Raw genomic sequence first — 17,545 nt, forward strand, 5'->3', positions numbered from 1 at the left:
AAAACTAATCACCGTAATGTATTTCGTGTAGTGTCTCTATAGTGTATACCAGAATGTAATCCTAGTCTATAATATATTCGTTATACATCATATTATATCTGCTTGGCAAAATATTTTTGTGATCACAATTTACACGTCTGAGGGTTCGTGTAATCGAGAAATAATTTAGAGAGAGCCTATACTACGGTCCCCGCAATGTTATACGTCGTATCCATTTAATACGTGTGATATACCAGCACGTGTCAATTTTGTCAAGCAACTTACCAATTTTGTAAGTCTGTACAATCGTGCAACGTATGTCACATAAATCCTAGAAAGTGTTTTTTATTCACGTGGCTCATTCGAATTAAGCAATTGCAAATATGAACAACTGTTAGCGCGAACGTTCGCGCGTAGAAGTTAGATCGTTTACGACGCAGGCCTTCTTGGCAGTGCTGGATTGGCTGCGATTATCGATGACGTTGCTTAAGCTGGTGCAAATGTAGGTAAATATTTGAAATAGCGCAAGTATTTTGGCAGCTGTGGAATACAGGAAATCTTTTCTTACGGCCAGGCATCGCGCGTCGCTTCGAATGGTATTTCACGCGGAATTATAAATTTCTGGTCTTCCGAGTAAAGCGAAAGCCTTCGAAAGCGCGCGTGCGCACTTAAAGAGATATGAAGTTGCGACGTTGCCAAGTATCGGCGAACCGTACGTGTCTGACCCCAGAACGGCGGGTAGGGGTACGTCGTCGATGGAGCCGCGAGATACTCGTTGTGGGTTTTAGGTGACGTTGAGCGTCCGACGGCATCAATCCGTAGAATAGTATTATTCAACGTCGACTGGATATCGGATAGAAAACGGGCTTTTCGCCGTCTTTAAAACCGTGGCGAGTAACGGTGAGTTCAAATACGTATACTGGAAATAATATTTAATTTGCAGAACTTCATTCAGAAAATTATCACAACACTCTCTCTAATAGTAACCTAAGAATAATTGATTATTTTCATTCCCGTGGATGAGGAAAATATCTTTTATTTCGGATCACGTTGTTCCAAACAAACGAGGAGTTGAACTCTAATCGAGCAGCTGACGTACTTCGATGATTTCGAAACAAACAATTCATATGCACTATTTACACATATCGATCCGAAGCGCTGATTAAGGCGCGAAATACGGGGGACGCGTCACGGTTCAAATTTTGAATTCATACAAATATTCGATTCCTTGCAGGAAGAAGCAAGAGAAATGGCGATAAAGAAAATCTGTTGCATCGGAGCTGGGTACGTCGGTGGACCCACCTGCAGCGTGATTGCCTTGAAATGTTCCGACATCACCGTGACGGTTGTCGATAAGAGCAAGGAAAGAATAGCGCAGTGGAATTCGGAGAAACTGCCGATTTACGAGCCTGGTTTGGACGAGGTAGTCGGCAAATGTCGGGGGAAAAATCTCTTTTTTTCGACGGATATAGAGACGGGAATAAAGGAAGCAGATTTGATATTCATTTCCGTCAATACGCCTACGAAAACTTTCGGCAATGGTAGAGGCAGAGCCGCCGATTTGAAGTACGTCGAAAGCGCAGCTCGAATGATAGCGGAAATCGCAACTGGGGACAAAATAGTTGTTGAAAAAAGCACGGTGCCGGTACGTGCTGCCGAGAGTATTTTAAATATTCTCAGGGCGAATCACAGGCCAGGTGTGTCGTATCAGGTAATTTTTACTCCCATTCTCAGACACGACACAGCAGTGGTTCTAGGCACTGCGAACGATTCGCTATATCTGTGTAAAAGATAACGTCCTGCACGCAAAATTGATTACAGACTTCAATTCTTGCGCAGCTTTACGACGTTTTCAATTTCAGATTTCCTACTGCATGACGATACTTGAAATGTAATATCGCACCACAGGAGGCAAAGTTCTATAATTCGATGAAATCGCCGCATTTCAGATTCTCTCAAATCCGGAATTCCTGGCCGAGGGAACAGCCATCGACGACCTGGTGAATGCCGATCGAGTATTGATCGGAGGTGAGAATTCGCCCGAAGGTCACGCAGCGATAGAAGAACTTTGCAAGGTCTACGAGCGCTGGATACCCAGAGCAAATATATTGACAACGAATACTTGGAGTTCAGAATTGTCGAAACTGGTTGGTAACGTTGCGATAACTCCACAATACCACGAAAATCCATCACTTTTTTTGATTGAACAGCTGTGATCGTGGTAGAATCGATTTGTTTAATCCACGTATATCTACGCAACTGATATCTGCTTCAACGAACGTGAAAACATTACAATTATCAGTAGACAGATGTATGCCAACATTTTTTAACGTATTCGTTGCCTCGTTCACGTCTCTTCTATGCTTACGATATGAAACACAGTTGAGTATTTCAAAATGCAACCTTCGACGCGTTCGCTGCAATATACCATACAACGACCTTCGGCCCGTCCTAACTCACAGCTGGTGCTAACTAAGAATTTATCACTCTATAGGCGGCAAATGCATTCCTGGCCCAACGAATTTCTAGCATTAATTCGCTATCCGCCGTATGCGAAGCGACAGGTGCGGACGTCTCCGAGGTCGCACGGGCCGTTGGCTGGGATTCGCGAATAGGATCGAAGTTCCTGCAGGCATCGGTTGGATTCGGAGGTTCCTGTTTCCAGAAAGACATTTTAAACCTGGTATATATTTGCGAGTGTCTCAACCTTCCCGAGGTAGCGGCGTACTGGCAGCAAGTAATAGACATGAACGAGTACCAGAAGTCCCGGTTTTCCGCCAAAGTGATCGAGTCACTCTTCAACACCGTTACCGACAAACAGATCGCCATGCTTGGCTTCGCATTTAAGAAGAATACCGGGGACACCAGAGAGTCACCCGCGATCCACGTCGCCAAGACATTACTCGACGAGGGAGCGAAGCTCCACATATACGATCCGAAGGTGATAAAATGATAAAAGCAAATACCTCTCCAATTTCAGTTACCTTCAGCTCTCACCTAAAAGTCCCTCTACGGGCTGCGCGTGAACTTTAATTCATACATACATAATACAGGTAGAGGAGTCCCAAATAATGGAGGATTTGACTCATGCGAGTGTCACCGACCACCCGGAGAACATCAAGAGGCACGTCAGTATCTACAGGGACGCTTATTCCGCGACGAAGGACACTCACGCAATTGTGCTTTGCACCGAGTGGGATGAGTTTATGGTAACTATTAGTATTCGCGACGTTGCATTGCCGGAGGTGTGCACCTACGTATACGTATACATACGTTAACATTGATCTGCGTTTTATCGATTCAACGCGATTACGTTACAGGCCTTGGACTATGAAAAGATTTACGCCGGAATGATGAAGCCGGCGTACATATTCGACGGGCGAAAGATACTGGACCACAACGCGTTGCAAAGAATCGGTTTTATCGTACAGACTATTGGTAAAAAGTTGGCTAGAACGGCTGTCTCCAGATCGTGGGGCAGTCAAAGTCAGATGTGAATTGCGACGAGATATATTCACTACGGAACTTGACTGCAGGCTTTTCAACCGTGAAGAGCTTGCTGAAGATTTGGTGCTTAACATAATTTTCACTCAATTGAAGAAACTTGATGAGACGTGACACAGTGCGGCAAAGCAGTATCCCGAAATTTCACGTGATTCGTGGTGGGGGGAAGGCCGTTTCCTTACGATTTATGTAAAGAAATTCCTTAACTATAGGCAGCCCAATACTGCCTCAACTGAGTTGCAGCTGTATCAAAGTAATACGAAATTATTGACGCCTGCTGCGGTGGGATTTTTTTTTAATTCATAACTACATGACTCCATCATCGTATAACATTGAGTATTAGACTCGGTTGCCGCTACCAATTACGCAGACTATACGAATTGATGAATACGGATTTTTAATTATATTCTAACGATTTAACCAGCTGCGCATGCTTGCTGAAAACTGAATTTCCTATCAATATTGGTGAGAATGCCGGGGAGTTACATATAGCGACAGGTTTGAACTGGAATAAGGTAGTTACCGGTATAAAGTTTTTAAGCCCAGTATTTATATTATATAAGTCCAATATTCCGGTTAAATGATACGTTTATTAAACAAGCTTATGTTTCTTTTAAGTTATGCCGACAGACTGGTCGTTGTGCCGGTTTATTTTATCACTTCCGACGGTAATAAACTGGAGCCATCGGTAATATTTTCGTACGTGCGTGGGTTAGTGATATTCCGATCAGAAGTATTAATGGAATCCGCATTTACAAATTATTAGGAAATGCAGAAAGCAATAATTATAAAATAAGTAAGTATAGGAGTTGAATTTTGTATTGAAAAGGGACGATTGCAGAATGATGGGATATCGAATAATTAAGTCTTACTACTTATACATCTTCAAATCCAATAAATTATTTTACGGATACACAATAATCGTTTAAATGGTGCTACAAATATTGCGAATTATACGAATGATTCATACCGCATGACGTATACGTATACGTGAGTATGATATATCATGTATCATAGATGGATCGAAAATCTGCCACGCTTTTAGTCCATATATTGTTTACAAATAGAATATATTAAATATATTTGATAAACAACTACAACAACCGCGCGTTGCAGTTTTTAACAACATCCTTTACTTCTAGAAATGTACCGAGGTGACAAAAACGCGTGGCCGCATAAATACTGCATTGTTGAACTGGCGATTTCCGATAGTTAGCAAGAATTGCTATTGTGTTTTCGATTTTTGTGAAGACAACATCAATGCCGATGAATATATACCGACAATGAATACTTAAAGCGTATCCATTATCTACGTGAATCATATTGCTGACACAGCTTGCAGTGTTGTAGATATGAATTCGCTGGAAACGAATATACGAAATTTTTTACGGTATATTATACAATAATTTTCCTTCGGTAGTGAAGTTTTTACTCAAAACATGTGGGTTATTTAGTTGCGGTCCAGATTTCGTGCACGAATGCAGATGATTATGGGCTCTTCGTGCAATGAGCAATTTGTCGATACCTTGGACATTCGGCACTGTATCGGCATCTCTTTCTGGTTCGCCCGAGTAAAAAAGACATTGCGGTAAGGTAAGAGGACATGCATACGGAATCATGCAAATTTTTTAATATCGCACAACCGAACGACGTCAACAAAGTCGATGGTCTTTTTTCCAGGTCTGGAAACACTAGGTGCAGGTGGGGGTGAACCGCTTGGCGATGCTGATCTTATCGTTCATAGTTTGGCCGTTGAGGGCGTTGATGTCGACGGGTGTTGTTTCGATTGTGATTTTCTGGGACTTTCAGCGTTGATAACTCACCTTGGTGACTTTCGCGATCATACGCTGTCTTACATTTCGGAGCAGTGCAAGATTTCGGCGTGTTTTGTTAATTTGTTACATCAATCCAAGATTGGATCGCGACACCGTTGCATAGGTGGCGACTTTCGTGGTCTTGGATAAAAGTATCATATCGGATTCGCCGAGCAGTCGTCCACCCCCACCAGAAAAAGAACTTTGAGTCAATGCCACTCTCTGGGTAGCACGTCTCGACTCTCGTGCCAACGAGCGTGTCATGGCGTCGTGTCACAACCGCTTAACACTTGCACGACAGGTTTACCTCGGATGTGAAAGTCGTAAGTAAACTCGGTTGAAATACGCGTGACAAAAGATAACCGGTGGTGGGTCCATGAACATGAGGGATAAACGGACGTGGCCCAGTGCGAAAGGGATCGTCGTTAAAATATCGAAGGTGACTTAATGCGGACTTGATATAGTATATACGCTTGCAAACTAGGCTGGGCCTATTTTGCAGAAAATGGCTGCGAACTGTTCGCAAAAACGAGTGAATAACAATTTCACGTAACCTGTATCAGTATCGCAAACGCCGTGGACGACAGGAATGACAACCGGCGTTATGATGATCGAAATGTGAACAAGTGTTGTACTATTAAGGGAGCGAGAAGAGCGATGAGATTGTGTTAAGTGGCGTGCATTATTGTTATTTAGCGATGATGAAAAGTGTTACGGCGTGCAAGACGACGGGTCTGCTGGTTGCGCTGGCGCTCGTGTGTTTACTTCAAACATGCTTCGTAAATGGTATGCAAAAGACTTCGTCATTTCTCAATACTTCCCATGTATATAGTATAGGTACCCTTGAGAATCACTGTGACGTCGATTTAGGCGGATCAAGGGAGAAGAACAAACCGAGGAACGTCGATTTAACTGCCAAGTTGGCCATACATATCACTCGTCCGTTGTCCGACCCTTCGTAAATGTCCCACCTCCCTCCCCCTCCCCCCCCCCCCCCTCAATCTCTCGCTCTCTCTCTCTCTCTCCATCTTTCTGTTTACACAGCAACTCTACCGAATTAAATCAATATTGCGCAAAAAGCATCATCTGCTTTATCTTGATGTACGCTATGCATGTTTTATTGCTCAATTTTCATCCTTATCAACGATTAATATCAATAAATAAGCAGAGCAGCAAACCCGATTACCCCACACTGCTCCGAAACAACTCGACCGGGTGATATACATGCACGTGCATAAAGATTACACGATCCCACTGTGTCAGCTAGCCCTGCACATCGCATCGCTGCACCGGCAATATATATACATACGTATGTACATGCAATTGCACACGTACGTCAATTACGTGACACGGCCCAATTTGTCGTTTTAGCTCTATCATCTGGATCGCCCTTTACTTTTTAATCTCATACGATATCCCTCCGCTATCTTGCTATTGAAACGTGCCTTGAGTATTTTGGAGAAGTATAATATTCGCGGGCGTTGGCACGGATGTAAAAAAGAAAACGAAAAACCAATCAATCTGAGAAACGACTGTATTATTTTTTAATTCCCTTGAGATGCGGCACCACCGACGAATCACCTGAAGGATAGCTCCGTTTACCCCGATTCGTCGATCTCTTGTCAAACACGGACAAAGAAAAAAAAAATCGTAAATCGAATCTCAAATATTGTAACGACACTCGGGGAGAGTCCAAGGGTTTGTTGTGGCGTCGTCGCCGCTATGCACGAATCTATCAATGTTCTTACATTGCGTGTCCAAACGTGTCACAGGTAGACGACAGATCACGATGACGATGTTCCGCCTACATCGCACGTGGTCATCTACGTTTTCGCCGAGTCGAAGCATCAAACGTCTCGCATGGAAGGCAGGAAGAACGAATAAGTATAATCCGCGTTGTCGTCAGTTTCGTCACAATTCCGCGGTATGCGAAGCATCCATCTTACGCTGGATCCAGGTACGCGCCGAATCCTCTGCATAAGCGTTTCCTCGGGCTGATTGTGAGGTGGGGCCTCTTTGTAATAAGTTGTCGGTGCGAGGTCGGAATGGGTAAAAGAGATGAATAAAGAGGGGGACCCGAATGTAGGCGTGCGCTAATGACGTGAATTAAACTCGTTTTGTTAAGTCGTTATGGCATGCTTCGCGAGTTGCCCCGGGCAGCGGCCAAGACAAATAATCTACCGGGTGATATTCTCGAGCCGAATAGAAATAACAGTCCATGTCCCATCGTGGCAATATTTTTCTTCTCTTTTATTTTTCTTCCTTACGCCTCTCCAATCCCCTACAAGGAACTGCAGCCTGCAAGGACCGCCAAGGTGCGTCCCTCCGTGTTGAGAGAGGGGAACGGCACGCAGGGTGCAACGGCTCACGATCATGGGGCTTACGGCGATCGAAACGTGCCAAGTTGCGGACGTGCGTTCCTTACCCGACGAAAGAGAATAAGAAACTCGACGTGTCTAGTCGTGACCCGGCGGTAACGACGACGATACACACGCACGTACACCTTCCTGGGTTACCCTGAATACCTGATAAAGCCGGGTAAAGCTACTAACTAAAATACGCATACTCTCGTCGCATCGCCGAATCGTTAAAATTGCGCGGGATGGGCATGACAGTGGGGTTATCGACGTGTTTCAACCCGCCGGAGAACCGTCGCACCTGCCGTTCAAATATACTAGCCGCCTTGCGGAACGGCAGACTCCTGAGCTTACATTGTCGAGATCTGTAAGAACTAAACTGGCTAACCGGAAATGACGTGTGAATCGCTTATGTTAGATCTCTCGCATTAGCCGAGGCGCACCACCACACCGGCGGTCCGTTCCTCCTCGGTCCTTCCTTCTCCTCCTCCTCCTCCTACTCCTCCTACTCCTCCTCCGCCTCCTTTTGCTCCCCCCTCGTTTCCCCTCACCGAGCCGGCACGGTGAACGGACAAAGGTGTAGAACCTTGAAAGAGACGTGCACAAACGGGTAGCGGGATAATAACTAGCACTTAGTATTGCAAATAATTTAACATCAATACGCACACGTTTACCTGTACGTATTCTTAAAATGAAATTCTATGCACGCGAGTCTACCAAAAAATACACGTACGTGGTTTACATGTATGCGTTCTGTGTACGTATATGCTCCTTTAAGTCGAAAATGGCGACGTGTGTGGGTGACGAACGAAGGTTAAATGCAGCAGGAAGGTTGACTTGCTGTACCACGGTGAACCACGAGGTTGGAGTTAATAACGTTATCGTAACGAAACATTGGGGAACAAAATCGCTATTTTCGTTAACTTACAATGATTTTTAACGAACTAAAATTTGGAAATATCAGTGCGTTTTGATTTATTACGGCTTACTGAATTTCGGACAATTACAAAATCGCGAAATAACGGGTTTTTCCTCAGCAAATTCAATTAAAAAATCTCCTATTCCTACCTTTAAATCTCCACACAATGAATCACACCACCCGTTTATTTCGCTGTCAAGGTAGCAAGGGGCACTTGCTACTTTTCGGTAGGTCCTCTACTCCTATTTTCCATGTAACATGGGTATACGCAAAAAGCAATAAATCGTAGTGTAAGTATACCTTAACACACGGGTATCAGAAATAAGTCTCATCACGTGTAACACGCTGTTTGCACGATTTATCTCACTGCGAAAGACGAAGACAGGATGCGAGGAGGGAATCATGTCACGTAATACTTGCTGGACTGAAGATAACTTTATCCACTTGAAGTGGATTGTGTTACAATGTTACAAAATGCACTTTTCTCGTTGAGGAGGTGGCGGAAGAAGAAGAAGAAGAAGAAGAAGAAGAAGGGAACGGGTGGCGGCGACAAGGAGTCTTCTCCTTTTTCCTTTTCTTATTCTTCTTTGGTTGTTGTTTGTTCGCGGCATTCGCATTACGAAAGTCCAGCGAACGGACCGTTGGCTCTCTGCACATGTGTCGCCAGGTGAAACTGAATAGCCATGCAATACGGATTGGAGGAGTGAAGGAGTGTAAGATATTATGTAATCACACGGAGGAAGCGTAAGAAATTAAGTCACGCGAGCAGCGGCTAGCGATAATGTCTTCATGCAATTGAATTCAATTATTCACTCCGTGGTACAGCGGTAACGGGAGAGTTTACATACGTATGCTTACTCGCATCGCCACTTTAATTAATTTTACAATTTACTCGTCGCTCGTTTACATCGCCATACGGCACGTCAAAACCATACCGTTTTCCTCTTCGCTCTGCTATCCCGTCGAATTGTGACATGCGGTTATCGGATATTATCGTATAATTAATTCAATCTCATACTTCATCTTTCTTTTCTTATTTCTTCTCCACTATATGCATAATGCATATACATAAGTATGTTTATATTTATGTATAACGCTTCGATAACAACCTCGACTTGTTACACCTCGTGCAAGTGAACACACGATGGGTTAAGAAATGGAAACGGTTGCCAGCTCAGCACGTCGATCCGTATTACAGGCACTCGGGGGTAACCTTAGACCGTGGAGTAGGTATAAGGTTCGTGTGTACAACGTACAATTTATCCAAGGACAAGTCCGAAGGATGTGGGTATAGGACGCCGCTGCAAGTAACGTATACAACGTGAACTCATACCTCCGTGCTTGCGACGCGCGACGCGTCGTTTCTTACGGCCTGCGTCTTATCTCGAAAATGCATACATTGGTACGCGTTGAATACACAAATTCATTTGCGTACGTAAATTAGCTATAACGTATGTTGCACGCATATGTCTATGCGAAGTATAAAATACGTGCGGACGCCTGCGTCAACAGAGATGTACAGCGGGAATGGATTTTGTACGACGCGACGGTATATCGTCGATTCCTGTCGATGCTTCGCAGATTTCAATTCACCTCTCGATGTTTCGATTTTTTATCACCAAGCCTCGATGACTCATTAAGAGTCTTGTTGTTGACAAGTGGTTACGAAAACACTCGACTCTCAGAGATAACAAGTTTTTATCTCGACTTTCGTCCGCAGTACGTATAGAACACTTTCAGGTTATGTATGTATGTATGTACGTACGTAGCCGCAACGTATCACGTTAATTGCCATAGGAATCCCGAAAAATTATTGATCACTGAATTGTATTTATCATAATTGAGTTTTGTAGCATTCTAGGCTGTACCATATTTGCCAGACCCCCAAATCGGAGCTCGACGTTCGCTTCAATCATTGCAGAGGATTTCTCGATGTAATATCAAACTTTTGACACTCTTCGGAAGATGTACAATATTCATTGAGATTGATCAGACTACGCGTTCAATATAGCTCCTACGTAATGTCTATTATAGTGCCGTTGTGCAACAAATGTGAGACAGTCTTGCGCCGAACTAGACATATTTTTTGGGAGGAAAATTTTTTCGAGCGAAAAAGTGAGCGTGGATTTCCACCCGGTGGACGATATCGTCCCGACCAGCTCGGCGATAGGATGTCATTACAAGGTAAAGGCCGTGGAGGGAGTCGTAAGTCGTAAAGCATGCGCGCGTGGATAAGGTGGCTAGGCTGGCTGCCGGATGGATGGATGGTTGGAGCGTAAGTATGCTATGCGCGCGGACACGTGTGCATGCACGCAGTCGGTAGAAAACAGGACCCTCGCCGCCGCCGGCTGCGGCCGAGGCAGTGGCCTGTCTCTGCGTTCCTCGAGCTATACCTAAAAACAAAATGAGAAGGGAAAAAGTAAAGAGCCGACCTCGCGAGACCGACGCGAATGATACCTAGACTAGTCACGACTACTAGCTAGCTGCTACACCAGACCGACAGACAACCCGGAGCGGAGCTGCGGAGGGAAGTAGTTGAGACTAGACTAGACGATCCTATTATTAGGTGCGTCCGGAGATATAGGCGACGACGACGACGACGACGAGGACGACGGATGTTCGTCTCGTCTTGCGGAAGTTTTAAACCAGTTCTGTTATTTCGAGAAGACGCCTCGTGCCGTCCCGTGGCACGTGGATGCACGCCCTGCCGCGACTCACAATCAGCTAACGTAACGATAAGAGGAGGCGGCAACCCCAAATTTCACTTCACAGTCCTCCCCTTCACCCTTGAAACGCTCACGTCGCACCTGCCGCAAATGTGTGGCTAGTTTTACTCGCCACCTTTCCTTGTTCCACGTAAACTTCTTCATTGTTCCAGCTTGTTTCTGTAATCGATCGTTTTTTTCACGGAGCTGAAGCTAGCAGACTGATTGTGAGTTAGTAGCCAAGCGTGTTAAATTTTTTAGAAATGGAAAAATGCAGTTTAATTTTATCCTCATAATTGTATAAGAGTATCGGCGATTCGATGCATTTTCCAAAATTTTTTTTAATTTCTAAACATTCTAATTCTGGCTGCCAGCTTCAGCGTAGTTTTTTTTCCACGTGAAAACTTTATACGTGTTACGTGCATGACCGAACCTGCGGTGCATGGAATATATGTATTGTACACATTTTAATGCAAGGATCCGAAACCTGCGATATTCACAAAAGGCCGGATACATTTTAGAATTTTGACAATATATTTTCTATATAATGCTATTCCGCAGACGAGCCTGATGCCGTATTGGCTTCGTTCTTTTATTCTTTCAGGTCTGAAGTGCCACTGCGACTACTGCAAGGATACGAATTACACGTGCGAGACAGACGGGTACTGCTTTGCAAGTACATCTCTAGATAATGGCGTGAAAACGTATGCCTACAGGTAACGCATCGGAGCAATTTAATTGCTTCAATCTTATTACATACATTGAATTTTACGTTTATATTTACATCATAAATTTACGAATTGAAAACTTCTCGAGAGTATGACACAGCAATAGTGTGTTAGGCATCTATAAATATGATAATATAATGTATACTTGTAGCCATACGACGTTTGCTATATTATATCGTATACCATTGCACGGCCTTAAAGACGTGTCGAACAAATGTGAAAAGAGAAAGAAAACAAAAGCAGCAAGCATGGATTTGACCATGATATCGGTCGGACTTGATTAATATTTGTACACGATTTCCATTTTTCCGATAACTATGGATTAATCGCGTGTATGTATGTCTATGCATACATAGGGTGTGTCGCGGAAGGTCAGCGACAAAGGTCGCAATAACAACGGAGCCATTTAGATGCGATGTTTTTTCTTTATTTAAACTTATTTTATTTATTTATTTTTCTTCTCATTCGTCAGTCAATGAGTGCAAGTGGCAATTTGGGCTGATGCATATGTACGTACGTACATTCGGAAAGATTGAATTTCATTTGCTCGTAATAGAGGTGTCTGTAAATTTATCAGTGTCGTGCGTATATATCTATAAAATTATACATATCGAGAGAACGATTGATGAAATTTCAAATAAAGTAGGGGCAAAGTGTCGATACTGAAAAAAATTTAATGTTGGAAAGGGATGACATCAATGTCAAAAACGTGAGGAACAATCGAATAAAACGAGCCTAGATTGGCTATTGAACAAAGTTCTTACCGGATTTCTTTGAAAATTTCCGGCGAGTGGCAGCAGGGTCAAAGCTTATCTTATTGTAAGAAAATGCTGCGTTCAAATCTTCGACCGTCCGTTTTCTTCTATCTCCGTGGGGCGTCTGAAGGAAATGGCGAGAACCTTAGAGAAGGTGCGAGGATGGATTGACCGCAGCGAAGGAATTGACAATGCTGCAATGGGGAGAATTTTTACGGAAAGTTTCGACGACTGGATGGAGCAATGCCTTGGATAAAAGCCGAGCAACCCTTGAAGGTGCAAAAACATCGACGGAGAATAAACGATTTGAACGCAGCGTTTTTGTAATACTGACAAATCAGCCTCTCGTCATTAAAGGTATAAAGACATCGTGGCTAATTTGCAGATACATTAAATCATTTTAGACGGAACGTTGGAAGTTAGAAGTCCAGAGAATTTTTAGCTATAAGCTTACATATATGATGAAACACCTTTGTAGGTAAATTCAACCTCTCCGAGTGTTTTGTACATACATACACCACCGGTGTACGATGCCTCGTATCATTGATGTAATTCGCGTTGGAATTATTTATCATCAATAAATCTGTTCCTGCTCTCGATTTACACTCCGTCTACAGAGAATAACTTGGGGTAGAACGGAGGACGAAGGGGAAAGGGAGGTAGTTGTATCAAAAGAAAAAGACAAAAAAAAAACACGTCAAAGGAAAACAAACGGAAAATTAAGTTCAATTACCCGAGAGAGAAAGAGTGAACGGATCTTATTCACGGAAACCGTACAAAGTTGGCGAAATTGTTTGTACGTTATGGACGGGGGTGGGTGGAGGTTGGGGGTAGCCAAATTAAAGCGAATCAAAATCAGCCCTCATTCGATCGAGTTTAACAATATTCATCTTAGCCTATTATGAAAAAGAATACGCTGTAATAATAAACTGCGCGCGGTGGGTTGTTTAAATTTTTACATTAATATTTTCCAAATTGAAAATTTTTGCTAATGACGACAAGACGATATTATAACATCGAAGGTGTTGAACCTCTTTTTCACTGCAATTATATACTCGAGTCAAACGAGTCAACCGAAAGACGGGTACCCAGATTTTAATTTTATTTATTTTTTTTCTTTAATGCAAATTCAGACGCTTTTGCACTCTCGCGTGTCCTCGTTCATTTCATACACCTATAGTATTATATATATATATATATACATATATATATACCATATACGTATGTGTTACGTTACCACACGATGCACACCGCATGCGGCAATTTCGAGACCTTCGCACATCGCCGTCGGCCCGGCGCATTTGTATACCTGTAAGTAGGTGTTCATACCGTGGCTAATCGAAATTTGACGTGATATCTACGAGAAGTTGCGACGTTGAACGTCTACATTTCGCACCTCGCATGAATGATTAATAATGATTGAAAACCACTCCACTTTCGTTCGCAGCTTCTTCCACCGGGATTAATAAAATTTACTCGAAGCTCGCGTTTGCTCGGCTTGCAGAAATTAGTTTCACGTTCAGTAGATACGTAGTACGAATTGTCTGACAATGAGAAGTAGCTGTTTTGTAATAAATCATTCGGTCGATAATATTGCATTGGTATTACGGACTGTACATCTGTGCCGACGACGAAATTAATTATTTATGCTAATTTCCAATCACCTGCGCAACCACCGTACCATTTATATAGATTATATTCCGTATGCCAAGGTATTTCCACTGACTGTGTCCTGCATTTGCTGATTCGTATCTCTACGCGTCTACGTTCAACAAAAACTGCATGTGCCAAAGAAGATCTCAATATCAGAATAAAGGTCGAAATTGTACAGATGAACAGAAAGGGAATTGCTAGTATATACATGCAAATTAACATACCTGTGTAAGACGACTCCGTAGCGAGGGCCTCTGATCTCACCTTCGATTGAGCTTTGGTGTATTTCTACGTAACAGATTAAAAGTAAAATGATACCATATCATAAAAGCGTTGGTGAAGTTGAAAATTTTTTTAAAACTGTCGTAAAAATTACTCGAGTAATTAGCTGGAAAATTGGCAATGCAGGAGAGAGCGGAAACGGTTACAAGTGCAAACGGTTAACGGACGGCTAATTATGGCGGGAAATGATTACAAGTTATACACGCATATGTTAAAAGAATAAGGGATCATTGATATTGAGAGATTATACATGTAATACAATGTTGCATCGCGAGCAGAAGTGAGTGAGGCGAGTATGGTAGTGTAAATAACGATTGAATATAATCCCGTAAGGTGCTTCGATCAGGGAAAATGGTATCCGCCAGAGGAACCCGTATTCTGCTCCGACCGAAGGAGAAACAAACAGGCGGTAATATGCTGCAAAACTGATAACTGCAATGCGAATTTAGTTCCGGTTATCTCACCGACCGACTCGCCAAAAATTCCCTCAGGTATTATATTGGATTAGCCATTCAGTGTGCGGCATTTGCGACATAATACATTTACCATCTAACCAAATAGACACATAAATAAATAATATATTCTTACGCAGCAGATTCTTGAATAACAACCACACAATAATATATATTTTCATATTAACTGCACCTATATTATTATTACATATTTCGTACCTTCTGTGTAGTAGTTTTAATTTCACCATTATTACTCATCAGTTCTTCTCTATGAATTTTTTTTTCTCCGTTATACGACGTATTCACGATCTTTTTTTTTATTCTACTTTTCATTCTGTTTCTTAAATTTTTTTTTTCCCCCTCTTTGCGCCGACAAGTCTAACGTTATTCCGCTTGTCGTATCACCTCGGTGTGTTGCAGCGGTGATTTCCGTCAAATCACACATACGCGAAAATCAAATTATCTCTGGAAGATTTGAATCAAGTTGGATATCGCATATCTGTAACCACCACCGCAACACGTCGTTGGGTTATACATGCAATTCCAGGATATCTTGCAGAGTTACATATTGCTCAGATTTGCCCTGATTAGTTTTTGCAATCTTTCATCGTTTCTTCATTTTCTTTCCTATTGTGAAATTAACATTTACACCACAATGCACCTATAATACCTACAAAATTCTAAACCGAGCACGCGCATCATCTCCAAGACTTCGATCTGGCTACCCCCCGACCGTTACGTTCGTTAATTCACGTGTTATTTTACTTGGTGTTTCGTTGCACGCTGTTTTGGTTTCTTTTCTTTTTTTTCTTTTTTTTTTTTTTTTTGTCATTTTTTTGTTTGAGTTTTGCTGACATTCTTATTTTCCTAGATTATTAGCAAACATTTTGTGTTAATTTTACGCGCGTGAAATACTGCCGAGGTTAGAGATTTACTGCATCAATAATAATTACGAATATTAGTCTTTATGCCTATACAACAACTACTCGAGAAAAAGACACCGATTGCGTGTATACGTATATAGTATATATGCGTGAGAAAGGGAAAAACGAAAGGACATGGTAACAATGGTACCGATGGTATAGCATACATATAATAATAGTGATAGTGATCACGATACGCTTCACCGAGATGATGATCCTACCGTTGCTGCAGGCAAGTCCGTGCAGTCGAAGAACGTCGTCGTAAGTACTTGTGTGCAGTGAAGTTGTTGAAGCGGGGTCACAGCCCACTTCGATTTTCCCCCTGCAGATATTTTCGTCCTATTCGTATAAATAATGTGTAAGCCCGCAACATCTTCGACCCCTCGTCTGCATTGTATAGAATAATTACAGATATCTACAAGGTACATACCTATAATCGTGTATTATAGGTGACAGGATGCCTACCTAGGCTGCATACACGTAGACGCACACGCATACATTTACATATAATATATAATCCTAGGTTAGCAAAGATAATAAAAAAGTAAAATCGATCGATGTATTCCATTGAAATTAAAAATGGCGTTGAAGGTGCGTGAATAAACAGCTACCCCCGCAGCAAGCCGAACCGCGGATCTTCTGCTTCACCAGCAACACAATTAACACGACCTTCGTCATCGAGTGCTGCTCCGAGGATTTTTGCAATCGCGGCCGACGACCGCAGCTTCATCCCACATCCCCGACAGGTACAGTTTCCTTCTTCCGACGGAGTTTTTTCACCGAAAGAGTTACGAAACGAAACGGAGGTCGCTCGGTCCTTTTCCGCTCTGCACCCAAATACAACAAAAATTCATTCGCCAATTATTCTATCTTTTTTTTCTTTAGTATTCAAACGAATCGCGCTGCCCGTAATATTCGTTCGCCGAGTCGTTATTACGCACTGCCAATGAACCGGAATCAATGTGTGATCTACAGTTTTTATATCGCAAGCTTAGTCCTCGAGGTGGCCGGAATCAGCTTCTCAGATATACCTATGACGAATTCTCGGACACAGCATCCGTTCACTTCGGAGCATCGTGAAACTTGTTATAGATACGTCCTGACAGTCGGCGGTCCGGCTCGGGATGCGACAGCCGTGTAGAACTAACAAGGAAAGTATCCCAGGTCGATCTCTCCGATTTGATTTATTTGGTAATATGTTATAGAAGACCGAGAACTAAGCGACATGTATTTTTTTTCATCTGCCATCAAACGCTTTACAGGGGTGAAACCACCCTCCAAAGTAAGGCATGTCAAGGGGTGATTTGGCAGTCTTACCCACAAGAACATAATACTTTTTAACCAATCCGGATGAAAAAGTTTTTTCGTAACGAAAAATGAAAAATGTAATTTTCTTAAAGGGAAAAAAAATAAAAAAAATGCCAGATCGCCCCTTGACATGCCTTACTTTGAAGGGTGATTTCACCCCGTAATG

General features: G+C 42.6%; 2 protein-coding genes across 5 annotated transcripts in view; both read left to right on the plus strand.

The window, feature by feature from the left end:
- The first annotated feature begins 721 nt into the window (after positions 1-721).
- Positions 722-4,580, plus strand: LOC124176221 (UDP-glucose 6-dehydrogenase). The gene is made up of 6 exons (XM_046557182.1): positions 722-879; positions 1,214-1,690; positions 1,929-2,126; positions 2,474-2,920; positions 3,033-3,188; positions 3,300-4,580. The coding sequence occupies exons 2-6, from the start codon at positions 1,229-1,231 to the stop codon at positions 3,474-3,476; spliced, it is 1,440 nt and encodes a 479-aa protein (XP_046413138.1). The 5' UTR covers positions 722-879; positions 1,214-1,228; the 3' UTR covers positions 3,477-4,580.
- A 768-nt stretch (positions 4,581-5,348) lies between these two features.
- Positions 5,349-17,545, plus strand: part of LOC124176220 (TGF-beta receptor type-1) — a 30,982-nt gene continuing 18,785 nt past the window's right edge. Inside the window, exons 1-3 of one of the 4 annotated variants that reach the window (XM_046557180.1) lie at positions 5,352-6,083; positions 11,883-11,994; positions 15,030-15,187. In XM_046557180.1, the coding sequence (XP_046413136.1) occupies positions 5,996-6,083; positions 11,883-11,994; positions 15,030-15,187 (358 nt within the window). In that variant the 5' untranslated portion in view covers positions 5,352-5,995. Of the gene's footprint in view, positions 6,084-11,882; positions 11,995-15,029; positions 15,188-16,662; positions 16,818-17,545 lie in introns of all 4 variants that reach the window. The other 3 variants (XM_046557181.1, XM_046557179.1, XM_046557178.1) reach the window with 3 other exon arrangements.

This window comes from Neodiprion fabricii, chromosome 2, assembly GCF_021155785.1.
Source record: "Neodiprion fabricii isolate iyNeoFabr1 chromosome 2, iyNeoFabr1.1, whole genome shotgun sequence".
Lineage (NCBI taxonomy): Eukaryota > Metazoa > Arthropoda > Insecta > Hymenoptera > Diprionidae > Neodiprion > Neodiprion fabricii.

Bases quoted from the DNA above. Each gene is read 5' to 3' on its own strand.
- LOC124176221 (XM_046557182.1), top strand. From the start codon at position 1,229: ATGGCGATAAAGAAAATCTGTTGCATCGGAGCTGGGTACGTCGGTGGA. The intron at 1,691-1,928 runs GTAATTTTTACT...GCCGCATTTCAG, and splicing joins GGCCAGGTGTGTCGTATCAG to ATTCTCTCAAATCCGGAATT. The intron at 3,189-3,299 runs GTAACTATTAGT...ATTACGTTACAG, and splicing joins CCGAGTGGGATGAGTTTATG to GCCTTGGACTATGAAAAGAT.